The following is a 19,741-nucleotide window of genomic DNA, read 5'->3' as shown; positions in this document are numbered from 1 at the left end:
GCTGTATGTCTATTTCTATCTTCCTGAGACAAATTCCTTGTATGTGCACACATACCAATAAAGCGGATTCTGATCCGATTCTGACTTTTTGATCAACAATACAAACCTTTCTCAACGTTAATAGTCAGAGAGTGTTAAGAGTTTAAGTGATAAGTGGTAAAACACAAAGTTGGTAATATACTTTTAAAATTTAAAAAACAAGTTGGCTAACATCTACATATGTTTCTGGTGGTCATGATTTTCACTTGTATTAATAAGTGCTGAACAATAACTGTTGGCTATTTTTCAGCCATTTGCAACAAGCAGCACCCAATCAGAGATGAGTATCTCAGCTAACTGATGTGAACCAATCAAGTGAAGTCTGTGTAATAAAAAGAAAATCACTATGACATATCACAATTTCCCTTTTATGGTAAGTTACTTTCAACTTGTAGAAAATAAAAGTAAAAACAATTCAATGATAAGATTGGACATAACAACAAGCTACATACAACCGTTTATATCTTATAAATGACATGATACTTGGCTAATTGTTTGCCAAGAAATAAACTACATATGTAATAATTACACATATTCAAGAAACAATTTGTAAACCAAGCCTTATTTGGTGATAAGTTCATGAGTTAAATTCTGGAAGAGTATAGGCCTTGTTTGGTTTAATATCCTTCCAAGGGAGGTGAGCTGGTTTCAGAAACAAGGATTTGTCTAAATACAGTATTTTCCACCTGTGTCTCTCAGCCAGTCCAAATTCCTCCTCAAAAGTGTGGCATCTTGTGGTCAAAAAAAGATGTTAATGGCTCATCACAGTTCATTCAGGACTTGATCCCAAGTGAAACGTGTCTCTTCAATGTATCAACAGTACACAACAGAAGCTGGAGTTGAAAACTACAAGAACTCTCTTTTAAATACAGTTAAGCTCAAAATCTGACCATACTTAAACAAATCATAGGCATGTACATTATACCTGTACAGGATGTCTTATGAAAATAAGAAACTGGCTCTAGAGTGTTTCCATTTGCTCTGCAATGTTTCTGTCTTTCTCTCATGTGCTCCAGATGTTTCAGTGAATAGTCTTCTTGGGGGCTTTGCCAAATTTAGCATCAAATCCGAGACCTAAAGAGAGAAAACCAAAGATGTGATTAAGGAGCAAGGGAAATCCAGAAATTATTTTACACTCCGGATTTAACCAATATAATTACTAATTTAACAAATAAAAATGTTTAAAAATATGAGCATTTCGGCATCTTCTCTAACTACGTCAGTGTTAAATTTACTGACTCCCCTTCAGTTATACTCTCAATGCATAATTTACCAGTCAACCAAGCGGTTTGCGTGGGAAGCTTAAGTATTCCCCAATTGGACCTAATTGTTATAACAAACACATACAGTTAACTGTCTTAGGCTCAGTTTAAGGCTTCAGCCGTGTTTTTGCAAGCACTTGGTAGCTCAGTCTGTCATCAATTTATTTTATATAGTGATACACTGCATTAATGACAAAAATGTGGGATCTTTGAATAAAGGCAAGGGGAAAGAGCAAGAGAGACAAACAGACGGCGACAATAAATCCAGAGAGGACAACCGAGCATTAAACCAGTATTAACTCTCACCGAGGAACACCAGGACAGTGCCAACCCACTGCATCATACTCATGACATTGCCAAACAGAATAACGGAGCCGAGAATGGTGAAGAACTTCCTCGTGGTGGTGACGATGGAGCAGGTCAGAGGCCCAAAGTACACTACCGTCATAAAGATGAAGGTCTGGTAAAGGAATTCAACAAAAAAAAAAAAAACACATTAAGGAATGTAATTTGGATATACTGTACACAGTCAGGAAACTCATCATCTGTAAGTTCAAAACTTTTATCACGGTAAAGGATTTCTTCCAACGGCACGTGCAACACAACATTACCCATCATCTTGTACACTGGCCACATCGAGTCCTTTTATCCATCAACCCACCTGGCCTAAAGCACTGGTCAGTCCAAACAGCAGAATGTTGTAGATGATGCTCGGGTGGCGTTCAGTAAAACTCAGGAACTCCCACACCTCCCCTGTCCACAATACCGCTGAGAGCAGAGAGGAAGAAAGCGTCGATAGAAAAAGAAAATTACATTAATGTCACTTAAAAACAACTTCGTAACTGAACATAATGTCACGTATTTCTCCCTTAGTTGCCTTATCTTTGGCACTGATGTGGTGAGAAAATCAGTGTTCATGGTGTGGACATACGACACCACCAAGTGGTGTAATACAGTAACAACAGTTAGATGAAGCCTTGGTGTTGGGGTGTGATGGATTCGTGGGAGTGGAGGTATAAGAATACCTTTGTATCTTGGGAAATAGCAGCACTTCAAAGCTATCAAAGTATCTTTAGATGCAGTTTTCACAAAGTAAAACTGAGGACTCTGAAGGCATTTTAATGCAACCTAGAACTGAATTTATCACTTTTGAAAAACAAATATAGCATTTTTTTAATGTAATATGGCCTATGAAAGTAGGAAGCAGATGTGCTGGAGAGATGGGCACTTACTAAGAGATAGCAGGCACTGCCAATTAGTTTGTTATAAGGATGATAACAGTCTCTCAGTTCTCATACTGGCTTTGACCTTTTGATCTTTGAGGTGCAGGATTCCTTATCTATAAAGATAACACTGAACACTTCGCCTCAACTGAATGAATGAGTTTTTGGCTCCTGAGAGAATAGTGTTCACCTTTTCTTAAAGAGCCTCTAATGCAGCCATTATTGGTGGGGGGGTTGGGTTTTTGTTTTTTTTACTTTTTTACTGGATTTCCATTAAATACTGCGTCAAAGCAGCTATTCATCCTGGGGTCCATGTAAGAATTCATTGTGACAATACAAGTCAACACAACAAATAATGACGTAACCTATACATAATCAATACAGCACAGTACACTGACAGCAATGATATAATATATACAGCTGTTGATATTAAAACACCCTAAAGCGATATGGCCTTTAACTGTAGTTTGATAAACTGTTGAGTGTACTAGCAGCTCAAGGAGACCAGCATGGTAACAAAATATATGACATGTTAATTGATCTGGGCCTTTAGTTCAGACCATTTTAGACCTTTTCAAGGAGCAGGCATGTTTACAGTACATGTACAAAACTGCAGAATAACCAAGTATACTGTATAATGTGCCACTGGTGAGCAGGTAAACACAATATATGACAATTACAAATTTTAGCTCAAGAACAAGCAACTATGTGCCATTGAGAGCCAGGATATAGAAACACTACACCAGTTTAATGCAAAGACAATGTTGTGTAGTGAAATTTATAAATGAGTTATACATAACATTACTATAATTATAAAGCAAAGCAAAGATTACAAATATTTAAATATTTGCTTTCAGCATTCTCTGAGAGTTATTCTGAGAAAGCTTTGCAAAAGGACGTTGAGTGCAGTGTTTCTCTTTTATTCTGCTATATTTTGGCAGTACTGAACCATATCAAGGTGATTTTGCTCATTAGTTTCTCCTCCCTGGCTGCAGGTGTGCCAATCAGTGAAATGGCCTGGTGTAGTTTTGGTTGGAATGAAACTCTCCATGGTCTTGGCACTTCACGGCACACATTCGGTTAGACAAGAGTTTGGCAGAGAGCACGGTTGACTCACCTAGTCCCAGCACCAGAGTGGACCACATGTTGATGTTCAGCATCATGTGGTTGGCACTTGTCTGGAAGCGAGCCCTCATGTGGTCCTGGGCCACACCAGTCAAACCGTCCAAGGTCAGAGAGACCAGCTATGAGACAGCAAAACACACCACCAAGCCACAAGACACATGTCATAGAAATGTCAAGTAACCATGGCTACAGTAGGGAGACATAGATAGATCGGCAACATATGGCAATAAATGGGACATAAGTGAAATGGATGGAACATAAAGCTATATTAACTCACCAATAGAATCTCTCCAAACCCAAAAACATGGTCATCTGCAACAGCTGAGCTCTTGTTAGGTTTGTAGAGGAAAAGAGCTACACCGCTCACGATAAGCAGCACACACAGGTACTTAGCCAGTGGGTATTTCTTCCTCAGTATTGTCACACCGAGGATCATCACTGTAACAACACAACAACAGTATGATGGATGTATTTTAGCCATGGATTCCAAGGTTGACATCTCTAGGGTTTGAGTTAATCCTACTCACACCGCTGAGAGTGGAAAATATGGATGGTGAAAGTGTGTGTGTGTGTGTGTGTGTGTGTGTGTGTGTGTGTGTGTGTGTGTGTGTGTTTCTATATGTGTAACGAGATAACCAAGCAGTGAGCGTTGAGATATAACCTTCTTGTACAAACAGAACATACTGTAAACTGCCATATATGCTCTCAACTCAAGAATTTGCTTACTCAATGTGTCCTTGTTCAGTTTAGAAAGATATCAGAATCTCGTTTGTCAAGTACCAAATACACATGGGTTATTAGACGTGGTGAGTAAGTCAATATTGACATAGATCATAGTAGGGCTGCACATTTAATCGCAATATTATCGAAATCACAATATGGCCAAGTGCAATATCCAAATCACAGAAGCTGCAATTTTTTGATAAAGGTGTGTATGACAAAACACCATAATAATGAAGTACTGTAATGCTGCAGAGATGCGCTGGCCTACAAATGTTGTTCTCCAAATGTAAGAAAACGTCTTTGTTTGATACAGACCCCAACAAACGTCACATCATCATGATTTTAACTAGTTTTTTGATATTTATTCATACCTCTATTACTGCTGTGCAATATCCTCTGTCTCATTATAATCTTAATAGCTACACTTATCTTGACAGTTCATGCACTATTACTTATACCGTATTATTATAAACCCACTTTGTACTTCACACTTATTTTATACTTATACCCACTTGGTACTTAATTTATCTTGACTGTATTATAGTGTATTATATTTTGATTTGCTTAAAACTTCTATTCCTGCTGATGTGATAGTGAGCTGCTGTAACAAAGAAGTTTCCCCTCGGGGATCAATAAAGTATTTCTGATTTTTTCAGTGAAAATGCAAATTGTGATGCAAAAATTATCATTCCCACTAATCGTGAATCATATCGCAATCGTAATATCTGTCAAAATAATCGCAATATGATTTTTTTACTATATCGTGCAGCCCTAGATCATAGCTGAGGCCTGAAACTTGCACTTACACTGAAGCAGAGGTGGGTAGTGACAAAATGGCAAAAATGCATCTGTTTGATAGAGCTGTTAATCCTCAGTTAATTAGTTGTATTTACTATTTGCAATGAGCACAAGTTGTATTGGACTTACCTGAGGGTTTTTACTAACTCAGTACTCTTCTAGATTTTGTAGCATATAATATATAACCACAAATATTCATGCATTGTCATTACATGTTACCAGCTAGTCTCCTATTAGGAAATAGTTTTAACTGTGATAATATTATTTCTTTCTTAAATCATATTATGTATGTGATGTGTGGGTATCCAGGTGATATGTAGGCAGAAAGCAGAAGGCTAACTCAAAGTGATATTATCAGATTTACCTGGTATGGGCTTGCAGGATTTCCCCAACACCTATCACAGCAAGAACATAGCTTTAGGATACGATAGCACCAACCACTAATGATACACAAATGAATCCAAAAGAATCATATTAACCAACTAACTTTGCCACATCTAAAAAGGGCAGACTCACCTGTGTGGGGTAGTTGACATACTGAAGGGCAGAGTTACTTGACACCATGGCTCCAAGATAAGAGAGGGAACACAGCCCATAGAGCCAGCTCTTGGTGTGATCCGGCTTGGAGCCCTCAAAAAACTGAATCACTGATGATAAAGAGGCATCAACAAGCCATGATATGATACATTTACAAGATTTTGATTACTGATATGTGACTGAATGTACACTGTACAGTGCAAATATTACAGTCAGGCTGATAAGTTAAAATTCAAAACACAATTTCGGTCATGACTGTACTGAGAGGTTGCATGGCAGATTCACAACTTCAGAAATATATTTTGGATGCTTTTTTGTGTCAACCACTTTTGTTAGTTTTTGTGTCTCTTCTGTACAGCACATACTCACAGATCTTAGCAAACAGAGAACTGATAATGCACTGGATCAAGACCAATGTCCGGGCGAATCTGAACTTCTCCTTTTTGTCTCCCTGACCATAATCACCTCGAGTACTGGAAAAGTCAGAGAAACAACACTGTGTTGAGTGCAAAAGATCACAGACAATGAATCTGAAGCTGAAGCAGCCTACAACAGCCTTCCTGGCAGGAGCATGGGTGCAGGGGTAAAGAATGGAGTGCTCTCATGAGTTTCCAAGCTATGAAAAGGCCCCTCAGAAAGGCATGCATTAAATTACCTAACTGACAGGGCGGTGTGGTAGTGGTGACATTTTGTTTTAGCAGCATTGCTGCTTGCTTGCTGGTGTCAATGGGCAATAGTAACCAAGAACTCATAGGAAACAGTAACATGAATATTGTTTAATAACAATATATAATGGAAGGTAATCATTCAGTTTTGTGAACAGGCTGCTTGGGTGAGACACCAGTTTTGAGTCATCATTTTGAAACCAGATATTATCCCTGCCCATTCTAGTGACTTAGGCAACAACATACCATCTGTGTCATGCCTCAGTATGTGATTATGCAATGGAGGCCGAGCACCCCTTACTTCATTTGCTCTTTCTAGAGAACCACAAATAACCATTATGACGTGTTGATTTTTTACAGTTGCATGTTAGATGGACATTTAATCAAAGTATGACCCCATCTATGAGATATAATGACACAGTACCTTTAGTGAACTAGAAATACAGACCACCTGTTCAAGTGTATAGGGGCCAGTACTTTGCATTTTACAGAATGTTGCCCCAAATTCCATTCCAAAATCTGACGATTTAATGTCAGACTTGCCTTTCGTATTGGCATAGGCAACGTTGTATACCTCGCATGAGATTGCATAACGAATGCTTTAAACACACAAGCACATTCTGTGCTTTGTTGTGCATTACCTATAGCTATGCCAAAATAAAATCAAGCTCGTATTGATTCGGTAACTGTCGACATGCAAGCCAACATTAAATAGGCATATTTTTGAATGGAATTTGGCACAGGACAGAACCACCATATGTACCAGCGGTTTTAACATAAACCAAGCAGGTAACTAACTTTTACTTACATAGTCTCTTGTAATATTCCGTAATAAAAGTAACACACGAAGACTCCGAGGAAGCAAACGATGAACCGTATTCGCATATTGTCCCACGGCGAGGCTGGCTTCCCAGACCCCTTTCCCGAAGCCATGCTATCGTCCACTAGATCGGGTATGGTAACCGACACCGCTCCGCTCCCCGCGCCCCTCACACCGACGTCCCGCTCCACTATAGCCGATGTCACGAGCCCGGAAATGGTGCTCGCGTTTTGACGTTAGTTGTGGTTTCTGTGGTAGTTAAAGGTTTTGCTAATAAATATCGTCAAACCTTCTTGTGCACAGTAACGTTAACTGCTTTTTTAGCCAAATCTTGCTAACAGTACCTTGTCTGGAGCTGCAGACAGTAAGATATCATGTCATTTGTTTATTCTCTATCATTCTGAAGTCTACATTTCTTCTCCAGGACAACTGTAAAATCAAAAACATCACATTCCCACCGGGTACGGATAAATGTACTGTCAGGCGAGTACAGTTTTTCATTGAGAAAAGCCTATATTTAGTGGGGAGGAAAGCGGTCACGTGAGGAAATGGATTTTGTGAAAGGACCGCAGTGGTGTTAACAACCAAGCCTGAACAATTAGATTTAGTTTAATAAATTAAATCTTGAACACAAATGCATGATTGTGTGTTTGGTGTAACCGCGTCGATCCAATGGCAAAAACGCTACCAGAAAGGTGACTTGTTCTTGTTATAATTTATTTGTATTGGCCGTGTTATGTCATCTGGCAGTTGTAAAGGCAGCTATTACAAAATATGAGGTCCTTCCTTGAAAATGTCGCATGCCTTTTTGTCGTCCTAGGATGTGGATTAAATTCATTGGTCCAAGTAAGGCAATAGATCCTCTCTCGGCCAATCACAAAGCAGATGTCGGTGAAAAAAGGCGGTGCTTAGGTTTAACAACAGCAAATCCACGTGTCAGAGACAACCACAACAACAAGAGAAAAACCACAGGTATGAAACTTATTATAGAAGGTATTTGAACGCCCAGAAAATGTGGTTATTTTATTTTCTTCATATTGGCAACAGCAAACTAAAGACTTTTTAACTGTGATCACCCTAAAAAGTATGAAAAGGGTGCATATTTTTCATTAGCGTCTGCTTATTATTTTTACTACAGGGCAAGTTTTTTAAATCAGTGTTGCATTGGATCCTGCTGACAAAGACTGTGTTTTATCCAGCTGAACATATTCCATATCAAAGTGAATATTGAAACATTAACGCTCTCTGGCCAGAACCACTTGGTCCAAAGAGGCTCAGGGTGTGACCCATTCAAATTCTTAAAAAGCTGACAAAATTGCCAAGTTTGGTTAGAACAATGCCTGCCATAGGCAAGTAAAGCTAATAAAACATTAATTCCTGCTTATAAATCACCAAAGTATAAACAGAAATACAAGTTGCTTATTCAGTGAATACAAAAACAGTACCACCAGCCTCATAACTCCTTATAAAGATACAAAAATACATATCTTCCTAGAAATGCATCTGTAGAAAAGTAGGCCACCATAAACTATAGGCCAAACATTCAACCAACAGATGTGATGAAATGTCAGTAACAAACCCATCAAGTACTTTGTTTTTCATCAATGAAGTCTCTCAAATTAAGATGAAAGTTCATCTAAACCTAATGCTTTACGAGGAGATTAATCAATAGTAAAGGATAGTAAGAAAGTAATAGTCATGTTCTAAGTGCATGGGTTTTTGACTCTGAATTCAGTTATTTTGACATTACAAATGAAAACATCCCTAGCGGACTAAAGTCTTTGTCTGAACTGCATACCTCAAACAATATTATATATTTTTATCAAAAAGAACAATGTCAAAAACTCAGTCAACCGTAAAACTTTTCCTGTAGTCTAATCCACAGCCCATATGGAGGAATACCAGGACAATTTAAGTGCTGATGAGGTAAATATCAGCTGAATCAAAGCATCCTGCAGGTGGAAATAACCAGTAAAGCAGCAAGATTTTAGGCCAAAGTTAATCAAAAGTATGATGAAATGCTTACAGTCCCAAAGTCTCTTAGTTTGATCACAGTGATCGTGGCACGTTACAGCAGTGATGTATACACAGGTATCTGTTGGCACCCTAAACATCCAGTTTCAGCAGGTCCTGGCAGTGTGGTTTAGTCCTGAGAGGCTCTGCTCAGATATCCACCTACTGCATGCCCAGGTGCCTGGTAGGAGAGACCTGACCTGGGCAGCCGGTGACCGGAGAGACTGACAGGCCACGGAAGAGGAGGTCCATGGAGGGCAGGAGGGGCTTCAGAAGACTGACGGGGCAGAAAGCAGAGCCTCCATGGGGGGTAAAGTTGACTTTATTGGGGTCGGGACAGGATGGCTGGAGGAGAGGCTCATCCTGACAGGCAGACCTGGAGGTAAAGAGATGGAGAGAGTAGTTGGCATGTACCCCAGGATACTGGATCATCAAGGGCCCCAAAAGCCACAGCTTTCCATGTAGTTCTGCATATTTATAACATCATAATAACAATTAAGTTTCCAACTAACTATCATTTTCATCAATTTTTTTCAATAAATTGTTAAGCCTATGAAATGTCAGAATATAGTGAAAATTGTCATTCACAAGTTCCCACAGCCCAAGTGAGTGAATTAAAAGGATAACATGTTTTTTGTGTGTTTCCACTGATACCATGACCGGAGAAAGCATCTATTCATTTTGGCATTCTGTTACTAAGATAAGGCGAATTTGCACATGATATTAAAATTAAGATGTAATTTCTTGTTAGATGATCAATGTTAGAAAGCTTTAGAAGTGCATGAATTAGAAGGATTAAATGTTGTTTTGTAGGTTTCAACTGATGCTGTGACTGAAGACGTATGAACACAATTACAGAAAGAGAGCTGAGAGTGTTTTTTTTTTTTTGTGCAACCCACAATTCAAAACCCAAAGAGATTACACAGAGAATAATACAAAACAGAGAAAAGCAGCAAATCCTCACATTTGAGAAGCTGGAACTAGTGAATGTTTGACATTTTTCCTTGATAAAGGATTTAAAAATCATCAAAATCGTATAATACAATTAAGTCGATTAATCAACTTATAGGTTCAGCTCTAATTTCAATCACAATATGTGCCCATGCTGGAAAAACAGAAATTTAAAATGGACTGCAGAACCCACACATTAACAGTGGCCTTCTGCCAACCTATGCTACACAACTGGTTAGATATAAGTTTAAAATTTGTGTGACGTTTTGTTTGATATGATCTTAATTTAGAGCTTTAATGTTTTGCTCTGTTAATACTTGAGGGGGGGTTTAGGTCACCTAGCGGCTTATTCCGGCCATAGTGACTAAGGAGTGCTTACATGATTATATGATCTATGCATGATGTTTTGGTCCAAAAAGTGTTAACTTACATTCCCTCCTCGCATACTCGTACTCGCTCGCAGCCTTCTGGCGGTTCGCGCTGGAAGGAGTAGGTTTTGTTTGGACGAGGAGAGGAGGAGCAGGGCTGCAACAGAGGAGGCTCCAGTGCAAATGAAGGGAGCGACGTCGACGGAGAGGGACACAGGGTCTCACAGTCCACCGGCTCTGCACAGAAAGACAGAAATATCCAACCTTTTATTAATAATACCATAAACAAATACAGAATGAAAATTACACGTCGCTATATCTGTTTAATACCTCAGCATACAGTTTAAAAGCACACCACAAACATGTAGGGTTGTCTAACCTGGCTCTCCCATGGGACAGGGAGATTGTGACTGAGACAAAAGAGATGGGTTCAATGGACAAGGGGAATTTGGAGGCGACAGAAGCGATGGATCTAGAGGACAGGGGGACTGAGAAGGAGAGAGGAGGGAAGGATCCAGGGGGCCCGGGGAGGGCTCGCTCTGAGAGCCACTGCTGCATCTCTGGGCAGGAACAGGGGCCCGGTGGCCATCTGGGATATCCAAAATCTGGAATATTCAGGTGGAAACAAGTAAATGGGTCAGAGAAGCTATGGAAACAAAAGAGGGCAGAGTGCGGTAGGCTTTTCTGTCTGGGAGGGACAAGTAACCAAATTTAGCTAATTGTTTCATGACAACAAGCTCATCGTCTTGAGATCATGACATATCATTCATGATCACAACAAAAGTCTTACGTTTAAGTTTTCTTGACATCACCACTTAAAATTCAAAAAGTTTTTAATGACATCATCAGACTGTTTCTGCTGTTATCAAAATAATTATTACAATATCTAAACAAAACATGCTGAGATCAAACATCAGTTATTTTGCTATTATGATTGCTAGCATGTGCTATGCAGCTTGTTAGATAATAGGTTCAAATTTTGTGACATTTTAGTTTTGAAAATTAAAGTTATTATCGGAGCTTTGATGCTATGATGCTCTAATTGCTCTCTCGGTACTTGAGGAGAGTTTTCGGCAGGGGCCCAAAGTATGTTTTTTGCCCTGAGGCCCCCAGGGTCATAAATAACAAATTACATAAATGGCCTCTCCAGCCTTCAATAGTTTGCATTATTTCTTATGATACAAATCCATAGAATAGTATAACACAGTAAAGTCTGTAAAATACATGGAATTTAAATGAGAATAGGCTCTTTTAAGGGAAAAGGCAATTATACATTACAATTTTCCATACTTGTTGTTGAAAGTTTATTAGGGGCTTGGTAGACGCGTTTTGGCCAGTAACACCTACATTTCCTACTTTTTCAAACTCCTCCTTGGCCGTGAGTCCGATCTGCACAAGATTTTCATGTGGAATCTATGGACCCTCATGATCAAACGTTGTTTGAAGAATTTTACTCCAAAAAATGTGTAAGTTATTAAGGAACAACTTCCTGTAGGTTGCAGCGAAACATCTGCAGTCATATCTCCATATAGGTTTGTCCGGCTAACACTAAACTTGGGCCAGTACTTTCCCACGCCCCACTGAGGCTGAGTGCAAAATGTGGCGCTAATCGGCCACTAGGTGGCGCTTTTGTTGCAAAATAATGAAATATGCTAAAATATTTTTCCAAACTTCTGTTTCTGAACTGAATATTTTCCAGTTTCTGTGTTGATCATCACCTGCAACTACCATCACACTCGTGGGACTGCAGGTCCGACAGGCATTGCCTCCGTGGGCCATTTTGCGACTTGTACCGGAGGCTTGGACCCTGTTAATACCTGCTTGCAGGTCTAGTTAATCTTGAATTTGCATCTGCCTCACTGGTTGTAAGCATAGCTCAGCGGCCTAACCTCATGCTGATCATCAGGTTTCTCAGAAACAAACGCCTCCTCCAGCTCCAAGTTTAGGCCTTCAACACTACGTCGCAGCCGTGGGGCGAGTCTGTTCAGCGGCATCAGGGGCATTGTCTGGAGAAAAGCAAGTCAAATTCAGGCAAATGCAGAGGGAATATGCTTGATTGTGTATTTAAAGCAACTGTTTCTTCACTTGTACAAAATTGTGGTGTGGTGTCTGGTTCTCTACTGCCTGTGTTTTAATTGTATAGTGCACGCATGTAATCGCTGTGGGGGATGGGGGGTCACAGGTGCTCGCAGGTCGCACCGGAGCACGCACTGTCTGTGGTTTTATTGAACATCCAACATGCAGCTGCTGGTTAGAGTTAATACTGAAAATACAGAGAAATACTTAGTGTTCTGTCATATTTACAAAACGTGCTTGTATACAGACTGTGTGTAAGGTGTGTGCACATGTGTATACAAATAGGAGCTAGTACAGGCAAAGCCTCATTATTTCCCAGATCAGCAATGTTGACCATTAGCCATTAGTTCTTAATTTTATGTATTATTTTAATGTGCTGATGGCTGTTCATTACCTTAACCATAAAGGATTGTAAATAATTTAAATATTTAAAAAAGTTAGTTTTTTGAGGGTTCCATCTACCAATGTCTGATGGTCCCCCCTCAATGTCTGACTGAAGATTTCGCCCTTGGCACAGTATGATATGCTAGTTTCAAATTGTCTTTCTGTGACAGCATGTCAGTAACACAGGAGCTTTGATGTCAGCAGTTCCTAAGAAAAGCACCAGTGTTTTTTATATCCCTGTTACTAAGCTCTTCCTAGTCTGCCAGTGGAAGACAGTTTGGCATCAGTGGTAGTCATGAAAACTTTGTTCTTTGTGTCTTTACCTCATGTCATCAAAAGACAAAAGGGGCTACCTGAGTGATGCCTGCTGCATGACCTGCTGGCAGGGGGTGGTGGGGGAGCTCATATCCTGCTGAGGGAGCAGCATGGCGGGAGCGCTTCTGCAACTGGTGCCTCAGCTTGGCCACCTGAGGGCAGAGTGGAGAGAAAAATGATTCAGGAGTCACTATGTCTCATTCTGAAAAGGGAGAGGTTGCTCACTTTTCCCTCGGGGGCTGTATATATTTCATGCTATCAGTGAGGGGGGGCGTGCAGAGTAAAGGGTGTGAGTACGTGTGAACTGCTACAGTGATGGACTGAACTACTTGCCTCCCTCAGGTGTTCTGCACTGCCCCACGACGCTGAGCGCTTGTGTCCGCCGACACTTCTCCTTCCTCGGGTCTCCTCTGCCCAGGAACTTGGAGTCTTTGAAAAAAAATATTATCACAGTGTGGGAAATAAAGAGTCCAGTGTTTGTATATCAAACTGTTGGGGGCTATGGTAGAAAATGGCCTTTTTTGGCAGTAATTCTGGCTGACAGCAAGGCTGACCTTTTGGAGGCCTCTTACATTTTTTGTGAAACCCAGTGAACTCCAATCAACACAACAACTTGAGAATACAACGCAGAAGTGGAGCCCCACAGCTGTCTTGCACACCTGCCCCACAACAGCTGTACAGAGGAAGGCGACAAGAAAACCACTCTGAGCTGCAAAACAGCCCCGCTTCCACACACATAAGAAAACATCCAAACCACATCATTGTAAAGTCTATAAATACAGTGCAAGTATCAGCATTCAACACCTCAGTGCACTTACACACATGCAGTAACCCTGTTATTCACAAAGTCACGTACTGTAGAGGAAAAACAACTAAGACAAACAGCCAACAGGCAGACTTTCTTGCGCACTTCTTCTTTTGTCAATCACAATTCCATAACGGCCTATCGTACCGATTTCTTCACATTGATTCTTGATCTTCTACCAGGGGGAGTCTGGTTGACTGCTTCCGGCTGTTGGTTGGGAGCAGACGACTGGCAGTTCATCATCACCAGGTGAAACCCAGGTTCAGTGGACCACAGGGTCAGATACTCACAGTTCTGGTGCCTCCACAGAGTCAAGTGCTTCACAAACTTGCAAACAATCTGATCCACTCACTGGTCCATGCCATTCATAAGGCAGCTAACATTACACACAGTCATTTAGCTCACACTGCCATACTATGGCTATGTCATGGTCTTCTGTCCCCAAAATACAATCTGTTCTTTAGCTGTCGGCCTCACAACTCAGAGAAATCTAACTGGTGCCTGCAGGAAAACATCGACACCATCTTCTGCCCTCGACTCACACATAGTCCCTCGCCTGGCTAAAGAAGTCAAAACGCAGCATAAGTCAGTCATACAGTGACATCAGTGTAGAGTTACAGCTGCCAACCCCCCCCCCCCAAATCATCCAAAACATGAACGGGGGGATCATGGGATACAAACCTATAAAAAGACTCAAAGGTAGCTGAGCATTTGGTGTGGCATAGCTAGTGTTTCCAGCTTGGACGACTCATTAACGTGTACTTAATTCCTGTTTACAATATGGCCACAATAATAGGAATAGGTCTGCAACTAATGATTATTTTCATTATTAATTGATTTGTCAATTCTATTTTTTTCTATTAATCTATTAATTAATCTTGAAAAATCTGACAAATGTCAAACAACAGTGAAAAATGCCCCTGCCAATTTTTCAATTGCTTATTTTGTCTGATCAACTGTGCAAAACCCGATGATATTCAATTTACAATTATATAAAACAGAGAAAAGCAGCAAATCCTCACTGGAAGGCTGGAAGCAGAAAATATTTGGCATTTTTGTTTGATAAATTCCTTATTGATAGAAAAATCTATCTATAAGGCCAACTATTTTCAACCAAGTAACTTGTTTATCAAAATTGTTGCAGATTTTCTTCAACTAACTGATTGACTGAGTAATTATTTCAGCATTAAACAGTAATAACTTATAAAATTATCTACTGACCCTGAAATAAATGCGACCTTACACGTTTTTGTTTAGACTGTGTTGATTACATTTTTGTGGTCATAGTGTTGTTTTTGGATTGCATTGTATTATAAGGTTGTTATAGTCTTATTTTGTCCGCACACATATGCACATCTGTAGAATTACAGCATAGTTAAAGAAGGTTAACTACATTTATAATTGTTATTCGGTGTATAATTCATTTAAAATTATGCACATAAATATGTTATGAGGTGAACATTCTAAGTAGAGAGAAGAGTTGGTTTGAACGGGGCGTCAAGGAAGCCATTTTTGTGAAAAAAGAAAACCCCTCTTTGAACAGAAATGGTGGACTGAGATTCAATCTGCCCAAAGTCTATCACAGTGTATTAGCACCTTGGTCACGCCAATCATATTCATAGTCTTGATTCTGAAAACAGTGTCCAGATGACTACGACTGAAACCTTTTCTACGATGACTATAATCTAATAATGTTAAAATATCCAGAACTATAAATCCACATCAGTGATTTTTTTGTACGATTTGCAGGAAAGTTGACGGAATTAATGATGAATATTGAAATAGCAGCGAACAATCAGTTATATCATCTGAAGTAATGCAAAGGAACTATGGCAGAAGGGGTGGTGGTGTGCATGTGTGTGTGGTTGAGGAGAGTGCTGGGGGATGGGGTGTCTGTATAATGAGGTCAGGAGGGGTCTGTTCCTTACAATGGAGGCAAAGGGGGATCGTTCGGGTTTAAACTGTGTCAGGAGCGAAGACGAAGTTGCGGCGGGGCTTTGTGCACTAGTTAGGAGCAGATACAGTTGAGGGGGGAGCAAGGAAAGAACAGCATAGTTTAAAGAAGAACAAAAACCACTATTTCCAGTTGGCTGCCTTCTACCCGCAGCGTCAAACTGGAACCACCAGACACCTGCAGAGCCAACATCAGATATCTTGTCATCTATAGAAATCCTTAACATACAAGAAAAGCAGAGCAGAGAAAACATTTGGTCTCCTGTCTGCTTTTTTCTGCAACATGAAGCAACAGGTTTTATGGGAAAAGTGTTCTTACACCAGCAGTAGCAATGACATAACAGACTGCCATTCACCTAGACCTGGTTTTGTTTGATTACAGTCATTACACCAAGGTATCATAGCTTATTTGCCAGTGTCATATATTATTATTCACCTGTGTGGCTTTGTCATTGACACAGGTAACAGCCGTGCTCTCTGCCTCTTTGGGCCACTGTCCCTGCAGATAGGGTCCAACGATGGCGTCCAAAGAAAGAGTTCGGCGGATGGTGGGTTTCGGTGGGCGAGACGTCGTCCTGTCAGCTTTTTGGGAACAGAAATAAAACACATTAAGTCTGTGAGCATGTCGGGGTTGTGCAAGCCTTAACTCAGTCTGTCTAGCAGAAGTTATAAAAACTCACACCTGTGTGATCATGTTTAAGCTTGTATTAACACTGCATGTGACATGCATGTGTATAAAAACTCTTTAAGAGGCTAAACAGTATTTTAACACCAGTGGTAGTTGTTCACAGAATTGCTCCCAGGCTTCCTCCCCACCAGTAAGCATGCAGTGTGCAGAGTTGAGTGTGTGCATGCTGGCAGCTCTTTGTAATCTCTGGCAGGTGTGGACCATGCCGTTGACCTGGAGCAAAGCCATCCAACGACACAACACTAGCAACAGTCACCACAGGCTAATAGTATATCTACCACCAACCCAAAAACAGACACACACAGTATGTTGTCATCAGCCCACGTTGCAGGGCAGACAGGATGTATAAATAAACACTGTTACATGGAGATGTGTATTTCATGTATACAATTACAGAACAGTGTACCCAAAGTAAAACAAAGAACCCTTAAAAGCTGCTGCTGTGTTAGCATGAAGCATGCAGCAGAGATCCCACAGGTCAGAGTGCAAAGGGGCGACTGAGAGTCCAAATAACATTATGAGAACAGTGTTATGTTTCAGGGTAAGCAACCTTCATTGTTGACTTAACTTTCTCATAGCATGTTGGAATTGTACTTTTTAGACCACATATCAAGTAAAAAGTTGGAGTTAGTCAAACTAAAGTAGTTTGTTCCCTGAGTTAGCCTGAGAAGCATGGCATTTTCCTTTGAATAATAACCACTACAGTCATCAGATCAAGCCTGCCTTTATTAATCAAACAGTTGTTCTACTTTTCTCAAATTAAGTGTTGTAAATCAAAGATTTCTGTATAAGCGCAAGTTAAAATGTAAGAACTTTTTTGTTCAAAAATGGCTTCATCAACACTTTTTCATTTTATTTTGTGAGTACCTGGGACAGATGTTACATGCTTTCCTTTAGGGCCACAACAAATTAACAATTATTTGCATTACTGATTAATCTGCTGATTATTTTCTTGATTAACCAATTAGGTGCTTTGTCTATAAAATGGCCATCACAAAATGCCCATTGCAGTCTCAAAGAGCCCCGGTTTTTGTTGGAACAACAGTCCAAAACCTAAAAATATTGAATTCATAATGATATAAGACAGAGAAAAGCAGCAAACCTTCACAATAGAAAAGCTTCCCATTTCTCTTTACTTTAATAAAGAGAAAGAGGAGTAATAAGAAGAGAAATTAAGTTTGTTGCAATAGAATCCACTATGTTATCACAAACACCCAAAATGTAATCATTGACCATGTGAAACATAATTTCTAAGGCAGATTGTGATGGTAGCGTGACACCAAATAGACTTTTCAGCTCTGGACCACATGGAAGTGAATGCAGATTTAAACCCCCTCCTCCTCTGTGTGTATTTACCCGTCTTGACCTCTCTGCAGAGGAGAGCTGAGCCCCTCTGGAGCTGCTGGTATGGGACTGTGGCTCTGAGGGGCTGCAGGCTGGGGTTGCTGCACCCCCGAGGTGCTCCTCCACTTCTGCCCGACATCCCCCACTCCGCTCCCACAGCCGAGCTCCGCTTATGAAAACACACACACACACACACACACACACACACACGGCTTTGCTTCTCTTCTTCCCGTCGGTCACTGCAACTCTGCACGGCGCTGGCTTTCTTTCTGCCCACATTCAGTTCATCCACGGGGATTATCCAAAACTCTGATCGGGCCTCTTGTTGGGCACCCAGTTTGAGCTTTCTTTTGTGATGATAACCATGTTTTTGTTGCTTCACAGATTACTTTCGGGTTGAAAAAGCAGAGACGAGCTGAGCGAGCTTTGCAGTTCAACGCATCTTTATAATTCGCGCATTATCTTTCATGTTGAAGTCAGAAGAGGACACCAGCAGAGACTACGCGCTGCTCTCACTCATTGCTGCTTGTTTCCCTTGTCTGCAAAATGACAACACAACAGCTCAGCGCAACCTGTGCAACTATCTCGTGTAGCATGTCATTCCAGTGGAGGGCGAGCTGGTTGGTTGCTGCAGAATACTACTGAGCACTTATTGGTCGTCACATCCATCAGTCTCCTAAAGGGAACCCCAAAAAAAAAAAAAAAAAGTTCCCGTCCATAAAATGTTTCCTCCACTATGCGGGGCATGGCTCTTCCCCTCCTCCCCTTTAAACCCACTCCTAAACCCTGGGTCTATTCACAGTGTATATGTGTGTGTGTGTGTGGTCTCCAAAGTGTGGTTCAGAAACCCTAAAGGTCGCTACAGAGGCTCAGAGGGTCCAAACGTCACCATTAATAATTTTGGTATGGCATTGGGAGAAAACTGGTCACTTTCCTCGATGTGCATTTAGATGAAGCTATTTCAAGCAAGTTATAATAAACAAATGAAAATAATATTCGTTTTGATATCACGTCATTATCCATTGTGTCCCAATAAATCATTGCCCTACCTAAATATACATATTTTGTTCATAACACATGCATTCACAATGAGTTTTTAACTTGCTTAGCTACCATAAAATGTCTTGAGAACACTGCTTTAAGTCAGGGGTCTTTTTTGTACTGTTTAAGCTACTTTAAATAATACTTTTTGCTTAAATTATTGCTGCAAAAATAAAATCATGAAAACGTAAAGGCCTCAACTGTAGTCACAATTACTAATATAATTTTAAAAAAAAAACATACCTCTTTCATACAATGCAAAGAGTGCACTGTGTTTTATAGACAATAAAACAAACCTCATCCACATTATTCAATAATACTTTGATGTATATTTTCCTACTACAGTAGGTACCCAACTAGTTATATATTAACTACATGAGCAACAAACAAACAAACAACACAATCACAAATTAAACTCAAGCAGTATAAATATTGTTATGGACCAAAAGGCTTTAAGGTGACAGTTTTTCTATTTATGCCCCATGTGTTAACACTTAATATCACATGCATATACTCTCATTAGACCTCAGTAAGGGCCTTAACAGAAGCTTAATGAACTCTCCTGCACAACTCAAAAATGACCCTGCAGGTGACATTTACATTGCCAACAA

At 40.2% G+C, this 19,741-nt stretch overlaps 2 protein-coding genes across 3 annotated transcripts; both read right to left on the bottom strand.

Annotated features, from left to right (window-relative positions):
• Window positions 1-391: 391 nt before the first annotated feature.
• slc35b1 (solute carrier family 35 member B1) lies at window positions 392-7,743 on the bottom strand. The gene is made up of 10 exons (XM_044181107.1): window positions 7,537-7,743; window positions 7,181-7,441; window positions 6,077-6,180; window positions 5,687-5,817; window positions 5,535-5,565; window positions 3,927-4,087; window positions 3,642-3,768; window positions 1,963-2,069; window positions 1,608-1,761; window positions 392-1,113 (listed from the first exon to the last, which is right to left on the bottom strand). Exons 2-10 carry the CDS (start codon window positions 7,303-7,305, stop codon window positions 1,061-1,063), a joined length of 993 nt encoding a protein of 330 aa, XP_044037042.1. The 5' UTR covers window positions 7,306-7,441; window positions 7,537-7,743; the 3' UTR covers window positions 392-1,060.
• Window positions 7,744-8,176: 433 nt separating this feature from the next.
• fam117aa (family with sequence similarity 117 member Aa) lies at window positions 8,177-18,708 on the bottom strand. 2 transcript variants are annotated; one of them, XM_044181105.1, is made up of 8 exons: window positions 18,102-18,708; window positions 16,494-16,639; window positions 13,633-13,728; window positions 13,338-13,451; window positions 12,414-12,530; window positions 10,904-11,129; window positions 10,587-10,761; window positions 8,177-9,581 (listed from the first exon to the last, which is right to left on the bottom strand). In XM_044181105.1, exons 1-8 carry the CDS (start codon window positions 18,226-18,228, stop codon window positions 9,368-9,370), a joined length of 1,215 nt encoding a protein of 404 aa, XP_044037040.1. In that variant the 5' UTR covers window positions 18,229-18,708; the 3' UTR covers window positions 8,177-9,367. The 2 variants fall into 2 exon arrangements, with proteins under 2 accessions (XP_044037040.1, XP_044037041.1); XM_044181106.1 differs by lacking the exons at window positions 16,494-16,639; window positions 18,102-18,708 and adding an exon at window positions 14,252-14,945.
• Between the last annotated feature and the right edge of the window lie 1,033 nt (window positions 18,709-19,741).

This window comes from Siniperca chuatsi, linkage group LG21, assembly GCF_020085105.1.
Source record: "Siniperca chuatsi isolate FFG_IHB_CAS linkage group LG21, ASM2008510v1, whole genome shotgun sequence".
Taxonomy (NCBI): domain Eukaryota; kingdom Metazoa; phylum Chordata; class Actinopteri; order Centrarchiformes; family Sinipercidae; genus Siniperca; species Siniperca chuatsi.
Note: the sequence above shows the minus strand (reverse complement) of the source record. Positions and strands in the feature narration are given on the sequence as shown.

Coding starts and splice junctions, on each gene's coding strand:
- slc35b1 (XM_044181107.1), bottom strand. CDS start 7,305: ATGGCTTCGGGAAAGGGGTCTGGGAAGCCAGCCTCGCCGTGGGACAAT. Junction 5,818..6,076: donor TTCTCTGTTTGCTAAGATCT/GTGAGTATGTGC, acceptor CTTTATCATCAG/TGATTCAGTTTTTTGAGGGC. Junction 1,114..1,607: donor CACTGTCCTGGTGTTCCTCG/GTGAGAGTTAAT, acceptor TTCTCTCTTTAG/GTCTCGGATTTGATGCTAAA.
- fam117aa (XM_044181105.1), bottom strand. CDS start 18,228: ATGTCGGGCAGAAGTGGAGGAGCACCTCGGGGGTGCAGCAACCCCAGC. Junction 13,729..16,493: donor TCAATGACAAAGCCACACAG/GTGAATAATAAT, acceptor TTTTTTTCAAAG/ACTCCAAGTTCCTGGGCAGA. Junction 13,452..13,632: donor GTGCAGAACACCTGAGGGAG/GCAAGTAGTTCA, acceptor CTCTGCCCTCAG/GTGGCCAAGCTGAGGCACCA.